This window comes from Rhinolophus ferrumequinum, chromosome 7 (genome assembly GCF_004115265.2).
Source record: "Rhinolophus ferrumequinum isolate MPI-CBG mRhiFer1 chromosome 7, mRhiFer1_v1.p, whole genome shotgun sequence".
Lineage (NCBI taxonomy): Eukaryota > Metazoa > Chordata > Mammalia > Chiroptera > Rhinolophidae > Rhinolophus > Rhinolophus ferrumequinum.
Genome location: NC_046290.1, coordinates 23969779 through 23991631, shown reverse-complemented (window position 1 = coordinate 23991631; position 21853 = coordinate 23969779). Strand labels below are relative to the sequence as shown.

At 39.7% G+C, this 21853-nt stretch overlaps 1 protein-coding gene across 1 annotated transcript in view; it reads right to left on the bottom strand.

Moving 5' to 3' along the window:
- Positions 1-19079, bottom strand: part of SLC1A3 (solute carrier family 1 member 3) — an 80408-nt gene extending 61329 nt beyond the window's left edge. The window contains exons 1-2 of the mRNA XM_033110417.1: positions 18923-19079; positions 17082-17357 (exon numbers count right to left, since the gene is read on the bottom strand). Coding sequence (XP_032966308.1) covers positions 17082-17262 — 181 coding nt within the window. The 5' untranslated portion in view covers positions 17263-17357; positions 18923-19079. The remainder of the gene's footprint in view (positions 1-17081; positions 17358-18922) is intronic.
- Positions 19080-21853: the final 2774 nt, after the last annotated feature.

Below are 21853 nucleotides of genomic sequence, written 5' to 3'. Positions count from 1 at the left end.
AATGTTCCTATACAGAGTTAAATATATGGAAATCACGTAGAATATACTTTTTCACATATGGTCAACATAAACTTCACTTTTAGGCCTCATGATATCAGATTAATGATTGAATTAAAATTTACTTAATACTTCCTTTATTGTTGAACACTTAGGTTGTTCAGTATTTTTCACTTTTTAAAAAAACACCATATATGAAGGTTGAATGAATATATGAAGGTTGTTTTCTATGTAGGAATATTTTTTTTTTAGTGTAGTTTAGAGAAAGTAAACCAGTTAAAAGTAAAGAAAGTAAAGAAAAGAAAGTAAAGTAAAGAAAGTAAAGAAAGTAAACCATATTAAAGAATATGACTATCTCAATTCATGTTATCAAATTGCTTTCCCAATGGGTTGGCCCAGCAGTTTAATGTTCCATTAGCGAATGAGAAGGCCTTTTATTTTCTGTACCTCAAGGAGCATTAGCATAAAAATTTGTTAAAACAAGCAAAATTTATGAATGTGATAAGTAAATAGTATGCGTCTTTATTTTCCTTTTAATATCTAATGATATCGACCGTTTCTCCCAATTGTATTTTCTCCAAGCATTTTCTAAGTCCTAATAATTTAAGAGCTTATGTATGTGTGTGTATGTATTTGGTTTAGATTCTTTATGTAATAAAGATAATCACCCTTTGCCTATGTGTAACATAATATTTGCTAAAACTATTTTTCTAATTTGCTTGCCATATATTATTACTTTACAATATACAAGTGTTTTGCATGTTTATAAAATTTATATTAGCTGATTTCCTCAAGAGTTATAAACTTTAATTTCCCTCCCCTACCCAAGTTTAATAAATCTTTAACTCATTTTTCCTTTTTTTGTTTGCTTGCTTTGTTTTAAAATATTGAACCTTTACTCTTCCTGGAGCTTAAGTTAGGGTAAGGCATTTAATTCCAATTTTCAGTGTGCATTTTTCAACACAGAAGCATCAACAGCACATAGGAATAATAAAAGGCTCTGGTTATATCTAGATCTTTCATCCTTATTCATATAAAGGCCAAGTCACATTGAGATAAGTGCTTCATCTTATAATAGATATTTATAAAATTTACTTCTAGTCAAATATAATTTCACTGGAATTGATTATGTTTTCTGATCTTTATTTAAATGCATTTTAACTTTTGTCACTCAACTATAACAAAAAATATGCACAGGAAACACAGGAAACTCATTTGGTCACGTGGAATTTGAACATATCAAACTGTTAGGAATTTTCGGTATCCTCCAAGTAAAACTTTAAGACCAGGTTTGGTTTGACAAGGTCATCTCTAAGTTGGGTGTTATTAGAAATATATTTACTCGTATACAACATTTCGAAGGGTGGGTAGTATCCAGGCTAGTCCATAAAACCTATTTAAGTTACAATTTAGATTAAAAAAATTGGTAGAATAGCTGCTCTACCAATAATGCAGATTCTAGAAGCAAGAGCAAGTCAGTGTAATGAAGGAAGGGATTGTTTTTTCTAAATACTGGGGGCGCCTGATCCCATCCCCCCAAGTCTAATCTGTGCCAACACTGACTCTCCTCTCCTCTCTGCAACCACACCAGCTGTGTCCGGCCTCTTTCCCTCCCTGGTTGCTCCGTGTACCTTCTCTCCTCCTCCCCATCAAACCCTGCATTTACTCAGGGCAACCAATTTTCATCTACCTATGTGTTAGGAGGTAAAGTAAGCCAGCTCAGTGAATGGATTCTGGGCACTGTGTGAAGTTAAATCTCTTAACTCTCCAATCTGCCAAATACATATTTAACAGGGCAACAGCAAGACAGTCAGGGAGGCAAAGTTTCAAGAGGTGGTAATACTCTTCTTTCATCTCCTTCCAGTCAACAAGCTGGTCTTGCTTGGAAGCTTAGTTCCGGCATCAGCTACTAGAATGTCTCAGTTTCTTTATATTCTCCAATGCAGAACCCACATTTCTTAAAAGCTCTTCTTTATAATAGCCATAGCTGAGAGGACACATCATTTATTTATAAAGTATAGTTTTAGGTTAATGCTTTGAAGACAGGAGTTGTTTAGAGGAATCAGTGTTGTCCCTGACTCCGCTTTGGTCTGTTTACTCTCTCTGGGTTTACCAAGCGAGCCATTTCTGCTCTTGGAGAAGAGGTCACGATGGGGAAGGGGACAACTGATCGAGCCCTGACTTCATGTGAATGGTGGCAGGATCCGCATTACAACTTTATGAGGTAGATATTACCCTGTCTAGTTTCAAGGTGAAGACACTGATGCTCAGAAGTTAGCTACAGAGCTAGTAAGGTTACAGAGCTAGTAAGAGGGATTCTAAACAAAGCTCAGTGCCCTTACTACCACATGTGAATGCCTCTCAAACACAAATACTTCCTTGCAGCCTGGGCCTGGGAATCTAGGAAATATCTTAACTGGAATGTTTAAGGTGATCAAATTCTCCAATGAGTCTGGCTCCTGGGTCTTCACCATCTCTAACCCCTAAATCGTAGAAGCATTTGAGTAATAATCTTGGGTATGCTACAGATGTCCTAGAGGCACCCAGCACGTCTTCCAACCCATCACAGGTCCTACTCAAAATTATTTGTACCAGGTCACTGTTTAAAATGGTTACACTAAGTCCCGTTTTATGGAATGATTTAACTAAACTTATTTCAAATTTATTCATTAAAATAGCCTGCTTTTTTTCCTCCATGGCACACATTTTAATTCTTGGAAACCATTAGTAACAACGGTGAGTACGACATTACATAAAAAACATGCTTCAGGGGCAGCCGGTTAGCTCAGATGGTTAGAGCGCAGTGCTCTTAACAACAAGGTTGCCAGTTTGATCCCCATGTGGGCCACTGTGAGCTGCGCCCTCCACAACTAGATTGAAACAACTACTTGACTTGGAGCTGATGGGTCCTGGAAAGACACATTTAAATAAATAAAAGTTTTTAAAAAAACCGAACAGGCTTCAGGTTCCCATGCTTAATGACAACAGCTAACAGTCTTCACTACATGCAAGATGTCGAGCCCTCACAAGCATGGTGACTCACAAATACCATGGAGGCCAGGACTAGTAATACCCACAATTCACAGATAAAGAACCAGTGTCATAAGAGGGCAGGTAAACTGCCAAAACTACACAAATGGCATATGTTGGTGCCACAGTTGATGTAGACAGGGGTCAGTTTACTTCCCCCAGGCAAGGGGAGGCTGAGGAAGTCTTCACACCCAGGCCCCAGACTTGCACCCACTATGCTGTACTCATGGCCTCTCATTGGCCATGGTACTCATTTAAAGGGCCTAAGTTAATATACAATATTTTGCCTACCTTTTCAGTCTATTTTGAATTATGTTAACTAAATGTGGAGTTTAAGTTGGGGAAAGGTTTTGTTAGTTTTACTTAATGAGGTCAACAGCTAGCATTTTCCAATTCAGTTGTTGAATGAATAAACAAAAGACATTTTTCCTCAGCTTTCTGCTGTGACAGGCAGCGTTAGGGGTGAAGCCAGGGTGATAAGGCCAGCCAGCTATCAGCGTCAAATCAAGAGGAAATGCTCTGAATGCAAAGACTGCTGTTTTGGGTAAGCAGTTCAGGTTTCTGATTACATTCTAGCCCAGCAATGAAAAAAACTCCTTCCCTGAAACACGTTCTCACAGCCTGATGCACAGGCTTCTCAGAGCCTCTTACACTCTGCCCTTCAGATCAATTCAAGGGGCAGCAGGGTGGGGTTGGCCTGCTTCCCTTCGGTAAAGCAGCTCAATGCCTCTGCAGAGCTGAGCTCCATTAGTGGGTACATATTTGTAGCACATCGATCGACGTTCCCAGAGCTAATAAAAACCTTTATGGCCATCAGATCTTTAGTGCAAAAGAACAGATGTTTTATTATTGATTTCTCTGCAAAAATAACAATGATAATCAGAATGACTTCCCAACAGGATTTGTTAGGGCTGAAGCAAACTTTGCGAAGTTTCCATCTTGGTGACATTATGTAATACGTAGATGTCATGAGCATTATCCAGATTGCTCACTCTCAGTCAACACTCTTTTATCATTCCTGTTTTAATATTTTAACAAGATTTCTGGAATCTAGAAAATATTTTAACTGGAATGCTTTAGGTGATCAAAATTATGTCTACTGGTTGAGCGCTATGAACAGCCATGTATTTTTATTTAAACACTTTTTCTGTCCTGATGTGGAAAGCTCAAGAAGGGAGTCCTTCGGGGGTTCACTGTTTCCCCTGGGGAGTCTATACAACAAACACTCCTTTGGAAGATTAAATATCACTTTGCTTTCTAAACTGAGACAATGTGTGCACTGGAACCTCGGAGAGAACACGCCACAGGCTTGCTTTTGAAAGCCAAACACACACAAGTTAAAAGCCAGAGACCTATTTTAAGAAACTGGTCCATATTTAATCTGGAAAAAAAATATGGAAAATATTAAAAAGCCAGAAAATACTTCAGAGTAAAAGAAGGAGGCAAAATTTGATGTGAAATTTGGACCAAATCACACAATTTATCTTTTGGTAAATGCAGGAGTAAAATTTTACTCAAGTTTCTGCCTCATCTCCAAACTTTGTCATGAACAGATTGGCAGAACAAAGCCTTCTAGAATTATTACTCAGAATGAAAAAGAAAACGAGATGACTCCCCCAAAGAGCTCAGATGCCAGGCGAGAATCTAAAAGTAATAGTGGCATTGATCTTGAGACCTCACATGATGCTGTTCATAAGAAATCTACCAAATGCCCACCCACGATGGGCCAAGGAGCTCTTCTAGCATTTACACAGCAAACCAGTCAAAGGGCATTCAAACACATACTCAGAAAAAGCTTGCCTATAGATCTTTAGCCAGAAAGGGGACCACGCTGGCCACTTATATGAGAGATGGCTCAAGGAAATAACAGTATCAAATATTTTTGATAGTGCATCACTGGTTTTACATGACAAAATACTATTTCCCAGCTAAGAATTTTTTCATTTTTGTAACAAAACAAAACAAAAAAAACTTAGTACTACTTTCTCAAGCTTACAGCAATCATTAGATGTAATGTATTAGATTTAATGTATGACATAACAAAATCACAGGAGTGACATCCATCACCTTTGCTATATTTTGTTGGTTGGAAACAAGGTAACAGGTCACACCTACACTCACAAGTGAGCAGGAGAGGGTGGTTAGGCGTTTTCTAACCTGTAGTCCTCACCAAGCTGCTTCTCCTGTGGGGTAGACACATCGAAAGAGAAGATACTCTCTGGGTGTTTGGTGAATGAGTGATGTTGGGATTCTAGTCCTAGCCCTACCTTGAACTCTCTATGTGACCGTCCCTCAGCCTCAGGTCTCCCCGTCCCCCCAAATATAAACAAAGAAGGCTCTAAGATTTAAGTGTCACCCTCCTTCTTGCCCAGAGTACTACAGTAGCCTTCTAACTGGTTTGCCTTCTTCCACTTTGGACCCTCTACAATCTGTTCCCAGCATAATACCCAGAAGGACCATTTCAAAACCTAGGTCAATATCACTCCTCTCGGTTCCCTCCACTGGCTTCCCATCTGATGGGGAGTAAAAGCCTAAGGCCATGCAATGGCTGCACCTGGCCTGCTCCCGCAGCTCCACATACTTAGAACCCATCTCCTACTCCTCTCGCCCTTGCCTCTCTCTCTTTCAACATTTGCCTACTTGTTTGTTGTTCCTCTGTCACCTTAGACCAGCTCCCACTTTGTGGCCCTTGGGCTAGAACACTCTTCCCTCTGCCTAGAACACTCTTCCCAGATATCACAGGTTCACTTCCTTTAAGACTTAGCTCAAACGGCAATTTCTTAATAAGGCCTACCCTGAACTTTCTTCTCCCTTATCTGGCTTTATTTGTTTCAGTAGGCCTTATCGCCTTCCAAAATACAATATAATTTTCCAACTTAGTATGCTTATTGTTGTCTCTGCCTGCTAAAATATAAGCTCCACGAGATCAGGTTCTCCCTCCCTCCCCCCAGTTTTGTTCACTGATATGTATTAAACCCTTAAAACAGGTCCTGGCACACAGCAGGTGCTCAATATATTATTGGATGAATGAACAAAGGGATGACTTATTCTGTTTTAGATGATCAGTACTCATCACCGCCTGGCCCCCAGCTGGTGTCGAACAGTTTCCTGGATGGAGGAATCACTTTGTTCCACAGTAAATCTTATTCCCTACTGCCCTCTGTGAGCATAGGAGACTACCCTTAGGAAAATGTGGGTAGTGATTTCCAAACTGTGATTTCTCTCTCATGATCTGTGAAACTGGTTCTTGACTGAACCATGATTTCTCTGATGCTTAGATTTCGAGATTCTTAACATAGGAGTGATGGCTCCTGATCCCTGGTTTGCTCACGAGGCAGGTTTTTTGAGTCTGAGGAACAGCAGGTGTGATGACGTAGAAAGATCACGGACTGAGTCAGAGATGAGGTTTCTGGGCCTGATACCGCCAGTAAATTATGTCAGTAGATACTTCAATGATTAAATCTTCATATCTAACCTGCAGGATTTAATATCAGCATCTCATAGATGAGGAGACTGAGCCCTAGAGAGAATGAGCCATTTGTCCAAGGTTACATGGCCATTAAGTGGTGTTGGCAGAGTGGGGTTTCAAACTTTGATCTGCCTGTTTCCACACCCCGTATCTTCAAATCACACAGTCTCTTTGGGCCTCTTTTTTTTCTTTCTTTTAACTGAAAAATGGGAAGGATCGATCAGAACATGTAGTATCTAAGATCCTCTTTAACTTTAGTATTCTCAGCTAAATGTTCTGAGACTAAGGGAACCATGTAAACCAAAAAGCATTATACATCTTAGCTGCTTTATATGACTTCAATCTTGTTTCTTCTAATGAATTCTAAAGTCCTTGATAATGTATATGAAATCTTTATCAAAAACGCTTTATCAATTTTGCCATTATAGTTATAATGATAGGTATGCAATAAATTATTATTTGTGAGATCAAATAAAAGTTTCTATTTCAGAACTTGGCTACATTGTAGCCAAACTTGGAGAAGTCATAGTCTGTCTCATGCCAGCCGAATGAAGCTGATGGACATAAAGTTCTATTAGCTTGTTTTTACAAAGAGGGCAAGGGCAGAATGGTGAATTTACCTGCCCAAGGGGTGTGCTGGTCCCTGGTCTTTTGTTTCAGCCCCAACTTCCAGATATTTCCTGGTGAAAAGTTACTGTTTGAGGCAACTTTTCCACCCTCCCCCACTCCTCTGTTCCCACATCCTTCAGAGATTTGGACCTTGGCTAGGCTCAGTCTTTTGTCCTTTGGTATTTCCTGTCGCTGGAGGTGGGAAATACCTGCTCCAGCCTTGTTCTACCAGTGGTGTCCCGATGAAACTACCGGGTGACGGGTGAGGGGTGACCAAACAAGGTGCAGATGCAGACTTGAGTCCACATGGTATGCAACTCTGAAAGACCACTGTATCAGAAGAAACCAGAAATTCTGAAAAGCCTGGTGCTCTCTTCCTAAAATTGCACTAACCTAGTCTATGTAGACAGGTAATTTACTTTACAAATGATCCTATAGGTGTTTTAAAGATTCAATCCACTGTCATTTAAAATAATCTATTTTAGAAACAGAAACTAAAATCATCAGAAGTTGTTGCCTTCCTTTCTGGAAAAAAAATTACTGTTCTGAGTGAGTAGAAACTGGAAGTGAAATATATGTACAATTTTCTAAGTTCCCCTTACACCTTTTGCTTGTCTGTCATATGCTTGCCAGCCCATGCAAATGGAAAAGTCCACTTATCTGGACTTCTGGCAGTGGCAGAAGTGTGGCAAACTCTTTTTAAATCCCACAGTTTGGGAAACTAAATTACAACCTCTATGGGGTATAAATTAGCAATACTTATCAAAATTACCAATGTGTGTACACTTAGTCTCAGCAATTTCATTTCTAGGGATGTATCTCACAGATACACTTTACCTGGGTGAAATAACTTTTATACAAGATTATTCATTACACCGTTTAAAAAATAATATCTAAGGGTTGGAGACAACCTGAGTGTCCATCGATTAGGAATTGCTTAAATACATTATGGTACACTCATACAATGCAGCCCCGGGGGGGGGGGGCGCTTTTATGTGCTCATAAGGAATGATATCCAAGAAATATTGTGAGGTGAAATAAGCAAGGTGCGAAGTGGACTATATACACTATGCTACCATTTGTATACAAAAGGCAAAACAAATAATAAATATGTATTTATTTTTATGCTCATAAAGTAACTCTAAAGGCATACAAGAAACTGATAAAGGGTAAACTGGATCCCTGGGAAACATGGGTGGGTGGAATACTTTCACTCTATACCCTTTTGTACTTTTTGATTTGGGGCAGTATAAATTTATTTATTTCACAAGTAAAACAATAAAATAAATAAGCGGAAAAATGGCCCACAAGTATAAGAAAATCTTACTGAATTCTATTCTACATCTTTTCTCCTAGATGCTTTTTAAAAAGTCACTTTGGGTCTGGGTTGGTTTCTCCTCAATTCTGCTTTAATTTGCTTTCACAATGAGTTTACTTAATTGGGGCAATGGAGAGGAAAATCATTAGCTGTGCTCAGATTTATAGTAAATGGATCACTTTCTGACGAAACAGCTCCTTTTCTGGAGAAAAGGAAGTGAATCTGAAAAAAACTTTGAACTCAATCATTATGGGCTCACGTGGCGCTTCAGTCAATTAGCCGTTGGAGTTATGAGGCTACGAAAACTGAAAACTCACGGTGTGAACCACTCGGCAGAGGTAACGTGCGTGTGTAAAGCACTGCAATGCCAGAACCTACAAAGCCCCGGGACGTTCACTGAATCTCAGCTTTGTTTACATGACTACTTCAGTTGCCTTAAAAAAAGCAAACCTAAGAACCCAAAAATAAACAAACAGATAAGAAGACAACTTCGGTCAGAGGCAGTCTCTTAAAAGACTCGTCATTTTCTTCTTGATGCCTTTACCGTGACATTCGTCAATAAGCTGAAGACACCAGTGAGCACATGTATCCCTGGGGTTTTGCCTTCCTTGCTTTAAAGATGAAATTTCAAGTGATGCAATATGTCTAAGAGCAGGGGTCATCTTTTCAGGGTGAGAAGGGCAGCAATTGTCCATCTCTACTCTCATTAGGGATAAATGAGCTTCATCTTACAAGATTCGGAACACAAAGTCTGTCACTAATAGCCCACTGTTTGCTCTCTGGGAAGCAGCAGCAGTTTGTGGCCTGGAATCACTGTTGGAGAACTGGAGAAGTCTCTTTGGGGACCAGAAGAATGGAGTTGCTCTCTCTGGAGACAGAAACTGGTCTTGAAATTCAAAACTTAGGTGTGCTTTTCAACTTGCTGGTCCTAAGTTCACCTTCGAATCTCTGATACGATACACAGAGAAAAAAAGGAGTGCCTTTCCCCCACTTTATCTCAATTCATCCAGGGTATATCTTTTTTTACCTAGTTTTGGGGTTTTAATTCTTCTCTTTTGGTTTCAAAACCACTTGAGTATTCTTGGTGTAGGGAAGGAGCTCTGGGCAGTTCTAACAGCGCTAATACTGGACGTAAAACGCCTCATTTTATCCTCGGTGAGCACAGTGGCTAACCTTTGTGTCCTGAGTGTTCTGTGTGTGTTTCCGCATCTCACAGCAATGATATAGCTCACTTAGCTGCCAGACCAAATAGCTGATGAGTGATAGCATCCCAGTGTTCCATAAATATCAAGTACTCCAACACCTGGAATGTACAATTTGGAAAAGATGGTGCTTAAATTCCAGTTGCCTCTTCCAAACAGCGTAGGCTCTTCACAACCTTGTTTACTCTATACTGAAAACAAAGACCCACGATTTTCCTCTTCTGATTTATGAGAGGTGGGCAGAAGACAAAAAGGCAGATGTGGCTTCTGTAGAGGTGGGCCTCACTTGTGTCGTCAAACATTGGTGAGGAAACATTGATCATCACATCCAGAGTCTGGAAGCAGATAGTCCTCAAGAATTCAAACCAAGAGAAGGAGGTTGCTTGTTCAGTTGGAGAGACTGGCTAGGATGGGTTGGGAGACAATCACTATAGGAAAAAGGTCTTTACAATTGTATAGCATCATGAACTGGAAAGAAAATACATGTGTATCTTATTCCATATATTCTGCTTTAGAAGAAGGCAAACTAGACTTTAAATAATAGAATGTGGAGTTGGAAGCACATGTACTTCACTAATAAAAAAATCTGAGGCCCAGAGATTTGTCCTAAATCATAAAGAGAGTTAGTTGATGGCAGAGCTGGGTCTGTAACCAGGACTTTAGACCCTCAGTGCTTTCTCAGCTGCACTCCAGACATTTGCACATGCTATTCAGAAGGGGACGCACTGGCCCTGGGCTTACACTGCCAGAGTGTGGTGCAATGGGACAGAGCTTTAGAAACTGTGCCCCTGCAATAAAGGAAGGTGTCATTGCTGCAGGTAATTGTTCTCAATACACCTGCTTATTTGATTACCTATTTGAAAGAGAAACAAATTTGAAATTGCCTGCTCAGTTTTCTCATGATCTGAATTAGCAGGAAGAAGAGAGAGCAAAATAAAATCCAGAGATAATCTCAGAACAACATTAAGCCTTCGACCCTCTACTTCCAAATGACCTTTACCAACTCTGTTAGACACCAGCAACATTTCTCCCAAGTTTCCAGAAACCCTTATCTCGTCTGATGGGGGTGGCAGTTACTGAGCACTAGACACTAAAACACTGGAGAAAAGGAGAAACCAGGGCGGTGGTGAACTATCAGATTGGTCCCGAGTGGTATGAACAAAAATACACTATAGAGTATGTTAAAACATGTAGTGAAAACATTTTCTCTGCGACTGTGCATTTTCCTGAGAGAGAGACATCTGCTGTCAGGTGCTTCCTCCATTGAGCTGTCTGTATTGTGGTAACAGCTGCCTGGGGATTACTTTCTACTTTGGCTCAGGAGACCAGGCAGGTAAGGGACTGACAATGATGGTATCATTTACTTGAGGCTTTCATCTCTGCCTCTCAAAGCCCTTGACAACTATTAAGTCTCTGCTGACAACTCCCTTGGCTCTCTTCTCCAGCCAAGGAAACACAAGCCACTTCTAGACCTAAACCAGGTGACCATCTTCTCTCCTTCCTCCCCCGCTGTCTCTCTCCACACCCCTGGGTCTCAGTTCCCTGGACGATCAGCATCATCAAATCAGTGTGTATTTTCACTTGATGCCATAGCAAAGATGGAAGCAAAAGACAAGGGGTTTACAGTTTCTGTGGATAATTTAGCTGCCAAGCATTGAAGAGATTATTTAAGGTTACATGGTTGTAAATGGCAGAACTGGGATATAAGTCTTGGCAGAGAGGTATTATAATTAGTCTATTTTGCACGTCAATAACAGAGGCTCAGTTCCAGAACTGGGACATAAACCTAAGCATCTGATCCCCTCCCCACAAGAGGAGGCAGCTCCCTAGAATGCTTTTAGAGAAGGTGGGAGAGAGACCTGGGATCCAAGTGGGCCACGAGCACATACTGCAGTCCCTGATGACTTTTCTGTATGTCTGCTCCCCCGGGGGGAGAAGATGAAGCAGAGAATCAAACTCAAGTCCTTACATCCTCTCCCTGCATCACTTCTCCAGCTCTGGACATTGCAAATCCACAGCTTCTTGGTTCTGAAGGCCTAACCCTTCCCTCCCAGCCCTCCGCCGGGGAGCTTCCATGAGTGATGGGCCATTCTCCTCTCAGCTTCCTGAAGCTCCCTCTCTCCATTCTCATACCCAGGGAGTGTTGAAGGAACCATAAATCCCAACCCAGAAATCTGTTCACTATTCTTTGGATTCCTGTTGTTCAACCTGTGTGAAGATACCTTTTCCCCAGTAAGCTGAGAGGACGTCAGCAGGAGTGCCAGATGGTACCGACACCACTAGCTCAAGTAGTTGGCGAGTTTGGTCCCACTATCGGTCACTTCAGTGCAGCAGCTGATAGTTAACCACATATATGCACCCTTTTGGTTGAAATGACTGACTCAGCTAGATACTGCATAGGTGTCCCGAAACAGGGTACCACTACAGCATTCCTGGGAGATGACTGCTTTTAGTAATCGAGAAGGTCCCTAAGAATTAATACTGTTCTGAGAATATTCACACGTTCTTACAGGGTAGCTTATGCATTAGGATAATCTGATTCATTGATCATTATTCATTTAACATTCAAAGACAGAAGCAGTCCTCATTCAGTCTGGAGACGGGAAGAACACCTTCCAAATATTTATGGTGAACCTCCTGCACAGCGTCTGTCCTGTAGTGGCATCCCGCATCTCAAACTCAACATGCCCCAAACCGAACTTACTATCCACCCCTCTCCCATCTTCTTGCTGTATTCTACCCTTACTGGTGGCACCATCACCACTTGGTCACCCAAGCCAGAAATCGGACCAGCGGCTTGCAGTCCACCTTTTCTGTCAACCCTCACATGCAATCAAACACCAGGACTCAGGAAGACCCTTGTAATGAGGTCTCCATTCAACTTCTCCTTCCCGTCCATCCTATTGACGTCAGTGCTCATCCCTAACTAACTGCTGTAATAAACAAGAAGGGACATTCCCCGAGGGAGGGACCAGCACCCAGAACAGTGTGGTGGGTGAGAGTAGGAGTGTGGAGCCAGAATGGTGGATGTGAATCCCACTCAATGTGCGTCAACTGTGGGCTAAGTATCTGAGCTTCAGTGGTCGCATCGGTAAAATCAGAAAAAAAAAAACAAAAAAAAACCAACCCTCCATCCCTGGCTTGTTGTGAGGATTTAATAACGCTGATACACCAACAACACAACAGTGTAAGTTTGCAATATATATTGAACGTGTAATGATAGACGAGGAAACCGAAGCTGGAAGCAGCAGTGAAACACCTTCTTTAGGATCACACAGCTACTAAATAATACAGCTGGCGTATGAATCCAGGTTGAAAGCAACACTTTTCCCCAATGGCACATCTAGGGCTCCCAATGTGGTTGCTAGTAAGAAACTGGAACCTTTAAAGTGCTAATACAGAAAGACATCGTGTATGATATAGAACAGTATGCATAAGATGATCTTTGAAAAAATGTTTAGACTTAATTACAAACTTCCCTATTACTACCTCTGAAACCTGTATATTCCTCTGTCACCTCATTTGCATCCATCTCTCCTCCTAAACTACCTGAGGGTAGAGACTGCCCACTGCATAGCACAGGGCCAGATACACAGCATTCAATATTAACTTGCTGAATAGCACTGAATCTTTTTTAAAAAAATAATTAACTTGTTTATTTAGCAGATAATAGATAATAGTAGATAATATATTAATGTGGTTAACCCAGTCAAACTATAAAAAAACTTACTCAGAGGAAAGTAATATTCCTTCCATGCCATTCCCCAGACACCCAGCTCCTATCTCAAGAGGCAGCCATGGTGACCAGTCTCTTATAATATATCCTTCAGAGATATTATGGAATTGCATTGAATTTTAGTGCAATTTAAATTCAATGCCAAAGATTATTAGTGAATGGTAGGAAATGCTTCATGCACATTTAGTCAGTATGTTTTCTTTCCCGAAAAGTCACCAATTTCTCTCAAACCTGTATAAAGGACATCCCAAACATAGACTCTGTGTGTGTGTGTGTGTGTGTGTGTATGTGTGTGTAGAAGGTGATAGTTGCTGTGTTTGTGAACTCCCTCAGGTAAAACCTGCAATTCTACTTATAGATTCCTTCCCCTTGCCGCTGATCTTATGACCCATTTCTTCATAATTCTTTGGCCTGAGATTTCATTTTTATTGTGCTGTTCATTCCCCGGACATGGAAAGAGTGGGCATTCTGTGACTTGAACGTGACAAAGGACTTATCCTGTCTTGCAGCAAGATGTCTGACGTCACTCTAACATAACTTACCACAGTTTGAAATAAGAAAGTGCTTCCTGAAGGAAGAAAGACAGTAACCACTCTTCTCAGTGTGGTTTCTGTCAGACAGATGTCTGCAACAGCCCTGGAAGACACGTTATCTAATGCTTCAATAATGGATTCTCTTCAAGGGACTCGACACTTGGCCTTGCCTTCTCTCAGGTCGCTAACCTACTCCTATTACATGGGCTTTGTTACATGGGCATGGCACACTCAGACTCTGACATCGCTTAGAAATGATATTAGAAATGTTATTACTTAGAAATGACATCAAGTTGTACAAGTGGCTCTATGCCTGTGCTTGCAGAGGAATTGGTACTAAAATATTTACAATTCTCTGCTTTATTCTAAATATATGGATCCACATGTCTCTACTCTTCTTCCATAATATTTTCTAGTTTTCGTTTCTACATACTAAATATACATTCATTTTATTTCTAAAAGACAAAACAAAATGGATTGAATAAAAAAGTTACTCCAATATATAGGGTTTCCAAGTCTTTTTTACTAAAAGTGATTAAAACCTAAGAATTTGAAAACGAAGCAATAGCTATAGTTCCTCATCTCGTCTTTGGGGAAAATAACAATTTCATTCTCCCTGCTAGCATCTTTACAATGTATTCCTATGCTGCAGCAAGTAAATTCGAGCGTTAATGTTCAGACATGTTCTTTCTCTATTTTTTCTTTTAGGGCTGATGTAGGCATGGTAGCCAGTGACAAGCTAAATGGAGCCTTTGTTTCCACTGGTCCCTCAATGGAAGACACACCAAGAGATAACTGAAGGGTTCTTCCTTCTCTCCTAAATCTGTTTGCTACTATGTTGTCTATTTGTGATTCCAAGTGTTTGGTGGAGACTCAGTGGCCTCCCTGACTGTCAATGAGCTCTTTTTATTTGTTTCTTTGTTAGTGCCTTCTTCTTGTTACTCTACCTCCTCAGTTTCCATTAGAAAAGCCAACCACGAGGGCATCCTGCCAAGTTATGTACCCCAGCTTAGCCAACTCATTGCAGTTCTCACAAATCTTAGGGAAGCCCTCATTGGGCTAGGAAACGATGCCAGAAATCATAGAGAAAATGGACTTTCAAATGCTGGCATTCTCCTCCTTCTATTAGAGATGTTATTTCTTTGTAATCACTTAGGAACTTCTTTCTCCATCAATCTGCTTTCCATGTTAGAGTTTTATTACTTTCCATTCCTCTATTCTTTAACTGAAACATTTCTGTCCTAGAAATTGAACTCTTCTCGTGTTTAGAATATCATTTTGAATAAGTGTTTCGGCATCTTTTCCAAACCTACTCCAGTATCATTGAGCTCCATTATTACACGTATAGAATTGCAAAATAAATGGGTATTTGTTAAAGGAATGAGAGGGATGTGGTTTAATCATTTGTAGAAGAAATATAAGTTTTCTGCTGAGTTTAAATCATACAGTAAAATGACAATGCTAAGTGACTGTATCTAGCAATGCTTGCTAATTGACCTCTACCAAGACATAGCAGAATTTCGTCTCCTGGCGTCTCTCACAAGATGTCAACTAGTCAGCAGAACAGAGGGGCAGGATGGCAAAGTGGTTTAGAGAATGAATGGCCCCTGCTACTAGACAGCCTGAGTCTGACTTGCAGCTCTAGCATTTACTAGCTGCACGACTTCGGGCAAGGTGCTTGATCTCTCCACGTTCAGTCTTCTCTATAAAATGAAGATCATCGTAATCATCCCTACCCACTCGCTTCCTAGGCTTGCTGAAGGATGAGGTCTGCCAATATACGCAAAACACCTAGAAAATAGCTGGAATAGTACTATACATAAATGTTCACTATTATTATGCAGCTATTGCTTTCTTGACAACGACTATAATTCAAAGCAAAACACGAGGTGAGCATACCACATTTTACATCAACTTCCAAGAGAATGACACAATACTGAAATACTTCTTTCAGGAATGTATTGAAACCTGGGAACCTACCAAAGAAAGCCATTACTTCCCTGAGTCAATCAGGTCACTTTCTCTTTGGCATCTCTAAAATTAATTGAATAGTCATTAATCACCAACTATTACTAAAAGGAGCCAAAGACGTTGAAATGGAATATATCTACAGTCTTGTGACAAACTACTCTTCTGAGATATTCCTATTTACCTGCAATTTAAGAATCCTATTTTTTTTTTTTTTTGGATAGAGTTATAATTACATTTTCATGCTACACAATTTTCTTAGTTTTTATTGTCATTACCTCTTTATATTTGATGGAGATCTTGGCAAACACCAAGGTAGAGATTAAAACTGTACACAAATGACTTTTTTCGGTGGAAAATTATTAGAAATTTAAGTTAAAGCATTTTTTTATAGCATGGCATTAACTAACTTGTTTATCAGCCAAAGAGTTTCTACATGGGTTTAGTCAAAAGTTCAAAGTACGTTAAGTAGTTTTTTCAGCTATGTTTTAAAGTAGGATCAATGCCACCCATAAGTAAAAAACTATAATTTCAGATACCAATAAATCAAATAAGACAATAATGTTTTATTAATACAAATTGCTGTCAACAATGCTAAATTTGTAAGAGGCTGAAATGTTTCAAAAAAGGTATAGCTATTTATGGCAGATACTTCAAGGCAACGAATGAAAGAGATCTGTGTTAACATTTTCCCTGATTTACCTTTCCCAGTCAGTTTATGAGAGAGTGGAAACAACACGGAAGATTCAGTCTTCACATCTAAATATTGGATACTCAGCTTCAAGTCAGCACCAGTTAAAACATAATTACTATTGGGGACCTGTATCTCATTTTTCGGGTGTACTAATTGTATAAATTAGTTTTAAGTGAAAGTGACATTGGATAAAGATTACATTTTGGCCAAATCTAGTCTGCTTGTTTGTTTTAATTGTTATTTAACTGCTCAGGCCTAATGGATAAATGATCCCTCTTTTGTCCTTACAGGAGATGAGAAAACATTTGATTTACTTCCCTTTCCACACCATCAGTTGATTTGCATAATGCCTGATGATACTTCTTTCAGATTCCCATGTGTTTATTGCTCCAAACACGCCAATAGACTCATTTAATGGGGAGAAATAATCTTCAAATTCAAAGGAGAATCTGATAATATTCCCAGGCAGCCAGATGCCCCAGAGAAACAAGATCCAGTTTTTTTTGTTGTTATCAAATGACTTACCCACAATGACCGCGGTGACTGTGAGAAGCACAAAAGCATTCCGAAACAGGTAACTTTTAACGTCCTCCTTTGTGATGTTCTGCACTTTCTTCTTAGCCAAGAGGGTGCGTTTCCGGACTCCTTGCTGGAACCTCTCCATCCTGCCTCCCATTTTAGGCTCTTCTCCATTACTTTTAGTCATATTTTACTTCTCCAGGAGTGTCTTTTCTTTGCAGTTCAATGTCTTGGAATCACCCCAGAAAGCCAGACCTCTTTGGTTTTAAGAGACCAACACAACTAGAATGGAAGAGAAAGAGACAAGAGTTAGTCTCCAGGGGTGGAAAATCGGTGAGCTCCCCACCAGGAGAAGCTGTTGTCCAACTGCATAATCTCAGTAGGAATCAAGGGTTGCAAAGTCGCAATGCCAGGTTTCAAGGCTAGAATGTGCACCACGTGTGAGAAATGTGCAGAAATTTAGAACAGATGAGTAGAAACTTGTGTTCTATTTTTAAAAACTTGTCTTTCCCCCTCCAATGAGGCTGTGAAAGGGTTCATCAGAGCTGGGTTGACTGAGCACTCTCAACCCCCACCCTACCCCTCAGGACCTAGCTGAATACTAAATGTCCAGTTGAATTAAATGCACAGGAAACACTCAATAATTACTTGATGGCTTATGCTGTATACATGGTGAAGGCATAACCAGGTCAGTCAAGTGAATTAACATATTGGTATTTCACAGTTGGCGCTTTCTGTTATATATAATAAGGTAACTATCTTCTTCATGAAGAAAAACAAACAAACCATGAAAATATCAATGAGCAAATATGGCCATGAGAAGAACACAAGTAGCCACAGGACTTGGGAAATACACGTGACTATTTCACAGAGGAACTTTGAAAACTTTTTCTGTGAAATAAGCAAAGCACTCTGGGAACATCTATAAATTATCTGAAATCATAATTCATTTTCATTTTAGTTACAGGTAGAAGTACAATGCACTATTTGCCTTTGTGGCAAACATACTGAAGTCTTCTGAGGAAACTATCACCAGCTTCTAAGTATTTTAAATTTTAGGATTCCTAGAACAGATGAGAGATGAATCCAGTGTTCATCCAAACATTACAGTGTGTGGTTTCTAGTTTCTTTAAAGTGCTACTAGGTCATTCGTATATATCAAAGTAAATCGTTCCTTCGTGGAAACTGGATATTTTGAAAAAATCAAGGGATACCTTCTGCTGTTTTACAGGATTTCTAATCCATAATTTTCCCCATGGATCCATCTAAGTAAAAATGAGTCGTGCCTGTGGACGTGTGTATCTGGCAACGCAAGCAGCCAGCGTGTGTGTCCGTGTGGGAGGCAACTGGAAAGGACTCCTCGGGGGCTCCTGGCAAATCCAAGTATGGAGAAAAAGATTTGCCTGAACAGTTTTGACTTTCAAATAAAATGACAGGGTTGGATCAGCGATAATAAGACCCACAACTTGTTTAAGACATCACAGCAGATTAAAAGTTTAGGGAGAAGGGAAGAAGAGAAGACGCTAGACGAGATTTTTTTTTTTTTTTTTTACTAATCTGATTCCCTTTACCACTCACTTTTAAACAGACCAGCTCAGCCTTGATTGTTTCTACATCTCGAACCACAATCTGCCTCTAATCCTTCCTGAATGACTCAACTCCAAATTACCAGAGAACAAAGCATAAACAGACACCTCACCCACGACATTAAATTACTAACATGAACTTTATCTACCAAAATGGCTAGCTTTTCCTCTCCCTACTCCTCTGCTTGGGAGACACTATGCATTGGCAGAGAAATGGAAGGAGAAATTAAACCCAGCAGGAAGACAGGACGTTAGACTTACCTTTTCTGATTTGTAACGGGTGGGGGATCCCCCAGGCAATGACAAGGTGAGTTCCCCAGCAGGTAACAGCAGCGGAGTAACAAAACGCAGTGAAACAGGCATGCATGTGCTCTGGAACTGCAAGTTACTATCAGGGCAACTTAAGAAAAGGGGCGGAGTCTGTGCCCGGGAAAGGGGGAGTGGGGAAAAATGAAAACACCACAGGGGGAGGAGGAGTAAACCGAGGTTTCTGGAATATTGATTAATCTTGGTGCACCAGAAGCATGCTTGGTGGCTTTGTTTTGCTCCTTAGACCACTTTCATGCTTTGTCAGTTCACTTTCATTAGAAATGCAAAGCCGGGACCAGGAAGAATTGAAGACTAAAGCGCGCACACACACTCAGAAAGCTGGAAGTCTTGATCAGGACGTTTCAAAGAAGATTTTTCTAAGGCTAAATTTAATTATCTCACATTATTGCAGGTTTCCTCCCCTTTAGGAAACAGGAGCGTGTGCTCTTTTGCCTGGTTGTTCAACTGTTATAAAAGAGTCCCTCTTTTTGGAATTGGGGAAATAACTGACATTTCTTGGGAAGACCCGGAACACAATCAAGCAGGGACGGGGAGGAAAAATAACTGCTTACTATAATTCTCTAAACTTGCCTAAAGTTACTCAAAACACAAGATGAGACATGCCTCTATTTAAGCTGTTTAAACTCTATTATAACAAATCTAATCTAGCTCAAACTGCCTGCCTTGCAAAGACTAAAACGGTGAGTACAAAAACAAAGCACCTTGCTAAACTATAAAATAAAAATTTAAGACCAAGAGAGTAAATACACACTTGAAATTTCGTGATTTCAAAAGATACGTTGCTGTGCAAACAGACGCTTTGATTTTAAGGGATGCTAAATGTAGCCCCCTCCACCGGCCCCACCCATCAATGCCCTGAGAATGTAACTTGAACTTCTAGTGCACTTTTCTTAAGAAGGAAAATAGATGGTGAAAACAGATTTTAAGAAATAAAAAATTGTTTTGGAGCCTGACTCAGCTCCAAAACTTAGAACTTGTTTAACATAAAGAAAAAAAAAAGTTTAATAGAATCCAAAACCCATTCCAAAACTTACAGCCAGAGGTCTGTATTCCTGTTCATTAAATCTCGTATTCTCCACACAAAATCTGCTTAATTTTTGTAGCTGTCATCCAAGAAGAAAGTGCATCTTTTTCCTTCATTACCAAATCCAGGGGAAATTCTAAAGACATGTCTCCTGCCAGCTTCAACTGTTCCATGCGTGCCCTTTTGAACGGCTATTGATAGGAAAGCAATGGAGTCACGTAAAAGCTTTAAAGTTACAAATTAACGGCAAGTACAACTTTAAATTTGGCATCATTTTAAGAGTGTATTGAAAGTATATACTCTTGACAGTCCCAGCTCTCAGCGATCTTTCTCTTCTGCTAATATCCTAGGTCACTTAGCAGCTGTACCACGCTGTTTAACACTTAGTTATACTGTCTCCAACGCTCCTTTCTTCTGAAAATCTGTTAAATTTTGGCTTCTCAACCAAGTTATAAGTTCTTTGAGGCCAAGAACCAGTCTTATGCTTGATACATAGTAAACATTAAAGAATTTTTATAAATGGGTGGCATAATATGAGGGTATGAAACAAAATGCTTTTCAACCTTCTGGGTTAAAACAAAATTACTGATTTTTATGTTAGACTCCTGGCTTAGGTGCGTGGAGCAGATGTCATTTCTTAACACCATGATTACATTTTAAAGCATTTATTTATTGTACAAAGTCCTATCTGAGCACGGGTTTAAGGCTAATTTGTCCACATTTCTCGTGGAAGTGACCTGGTATTTCAAGGGAATTTAAAAGAGAATCTTTAAATGATTCTAAATGGAGTTTCAAGCCAAGTGTCATTTCTGCTTTTCAATCCTGTTTTTTTCATAGGCAAGAGAAAGGACTAGAAAAACCACACTTCGGTTAGCATAGAGATGAGAAAGCCATAGTACCTTTCCCCCCTCTTTTTTCTAATCCCTAAGGCTTGGTTAAAGACTATTTCATTATTTTAGTTTGCATAGACATTATGGGAGTCTGGTATACCCTCAAGAAGGGAAGTAATTCACCACTGAAAGTTTTGTTGGCTGTAATAAAAACCTAATGAGAAAATGAGATGCAAAGAAGTCTCAGTTCAGAGTTCATCTGAATACAAGGTTTCAGTCTGGGGGAAATATTGGGAATTACTTCTTTTAAGCACTACATTCTCTTTTTGGAAAGCTAGAACAATAATGCCCTTGGGGCACCCTGGATTTACTCAACACATATTTCCACTTTCCCCCTTACTCTATAAATAAAACTCTTGAGCACTAAAACATTGTTTTTCCTTCATAGAAAAACGAAATAAGTGAAAGATGAAGAAATTATGAGAAAGCCTCTGTAGGCTGCACTTCATTTAAAGCTACTCTGGGTAAGGAGACACAGAGCCATGGCATCACGTTAATTTTGGTATTCCAGAGTGAGAACAAACAAACAAAAAATGTGGCAAATGCTCCTGCTTTTGAAAAGTCTTCCAAGAATTTTCTTCGAACATGTTATTATAAAGTATGTTGTAGGTAAATTCTTTTTTTTTTTTTTTGAGAAAAAAAGTCACTGTAACAAGAAACAACCAAATCCAACTATCCTTAAACAGACTATTCCCATTCATTAGTTTGAAGCACAAGGGATCATGACTACAAGTAAGCATTGTAACATAGTACAGAACAATCAAATTTCAGCACTTGAGGAAGAAAATGGATTAAAAACCCTTTTAACGTTTATCGAAAATTTTCCACTTTCATTTTTAATTTCATGAGGGATTTTGTCATTCCTTGTTCAAATAACTTGCATTTTAGTATCATCATAAAGAGTGTCAATTCTCCTTCTAGAATTTGGAAATTACAGAATGTTACAAC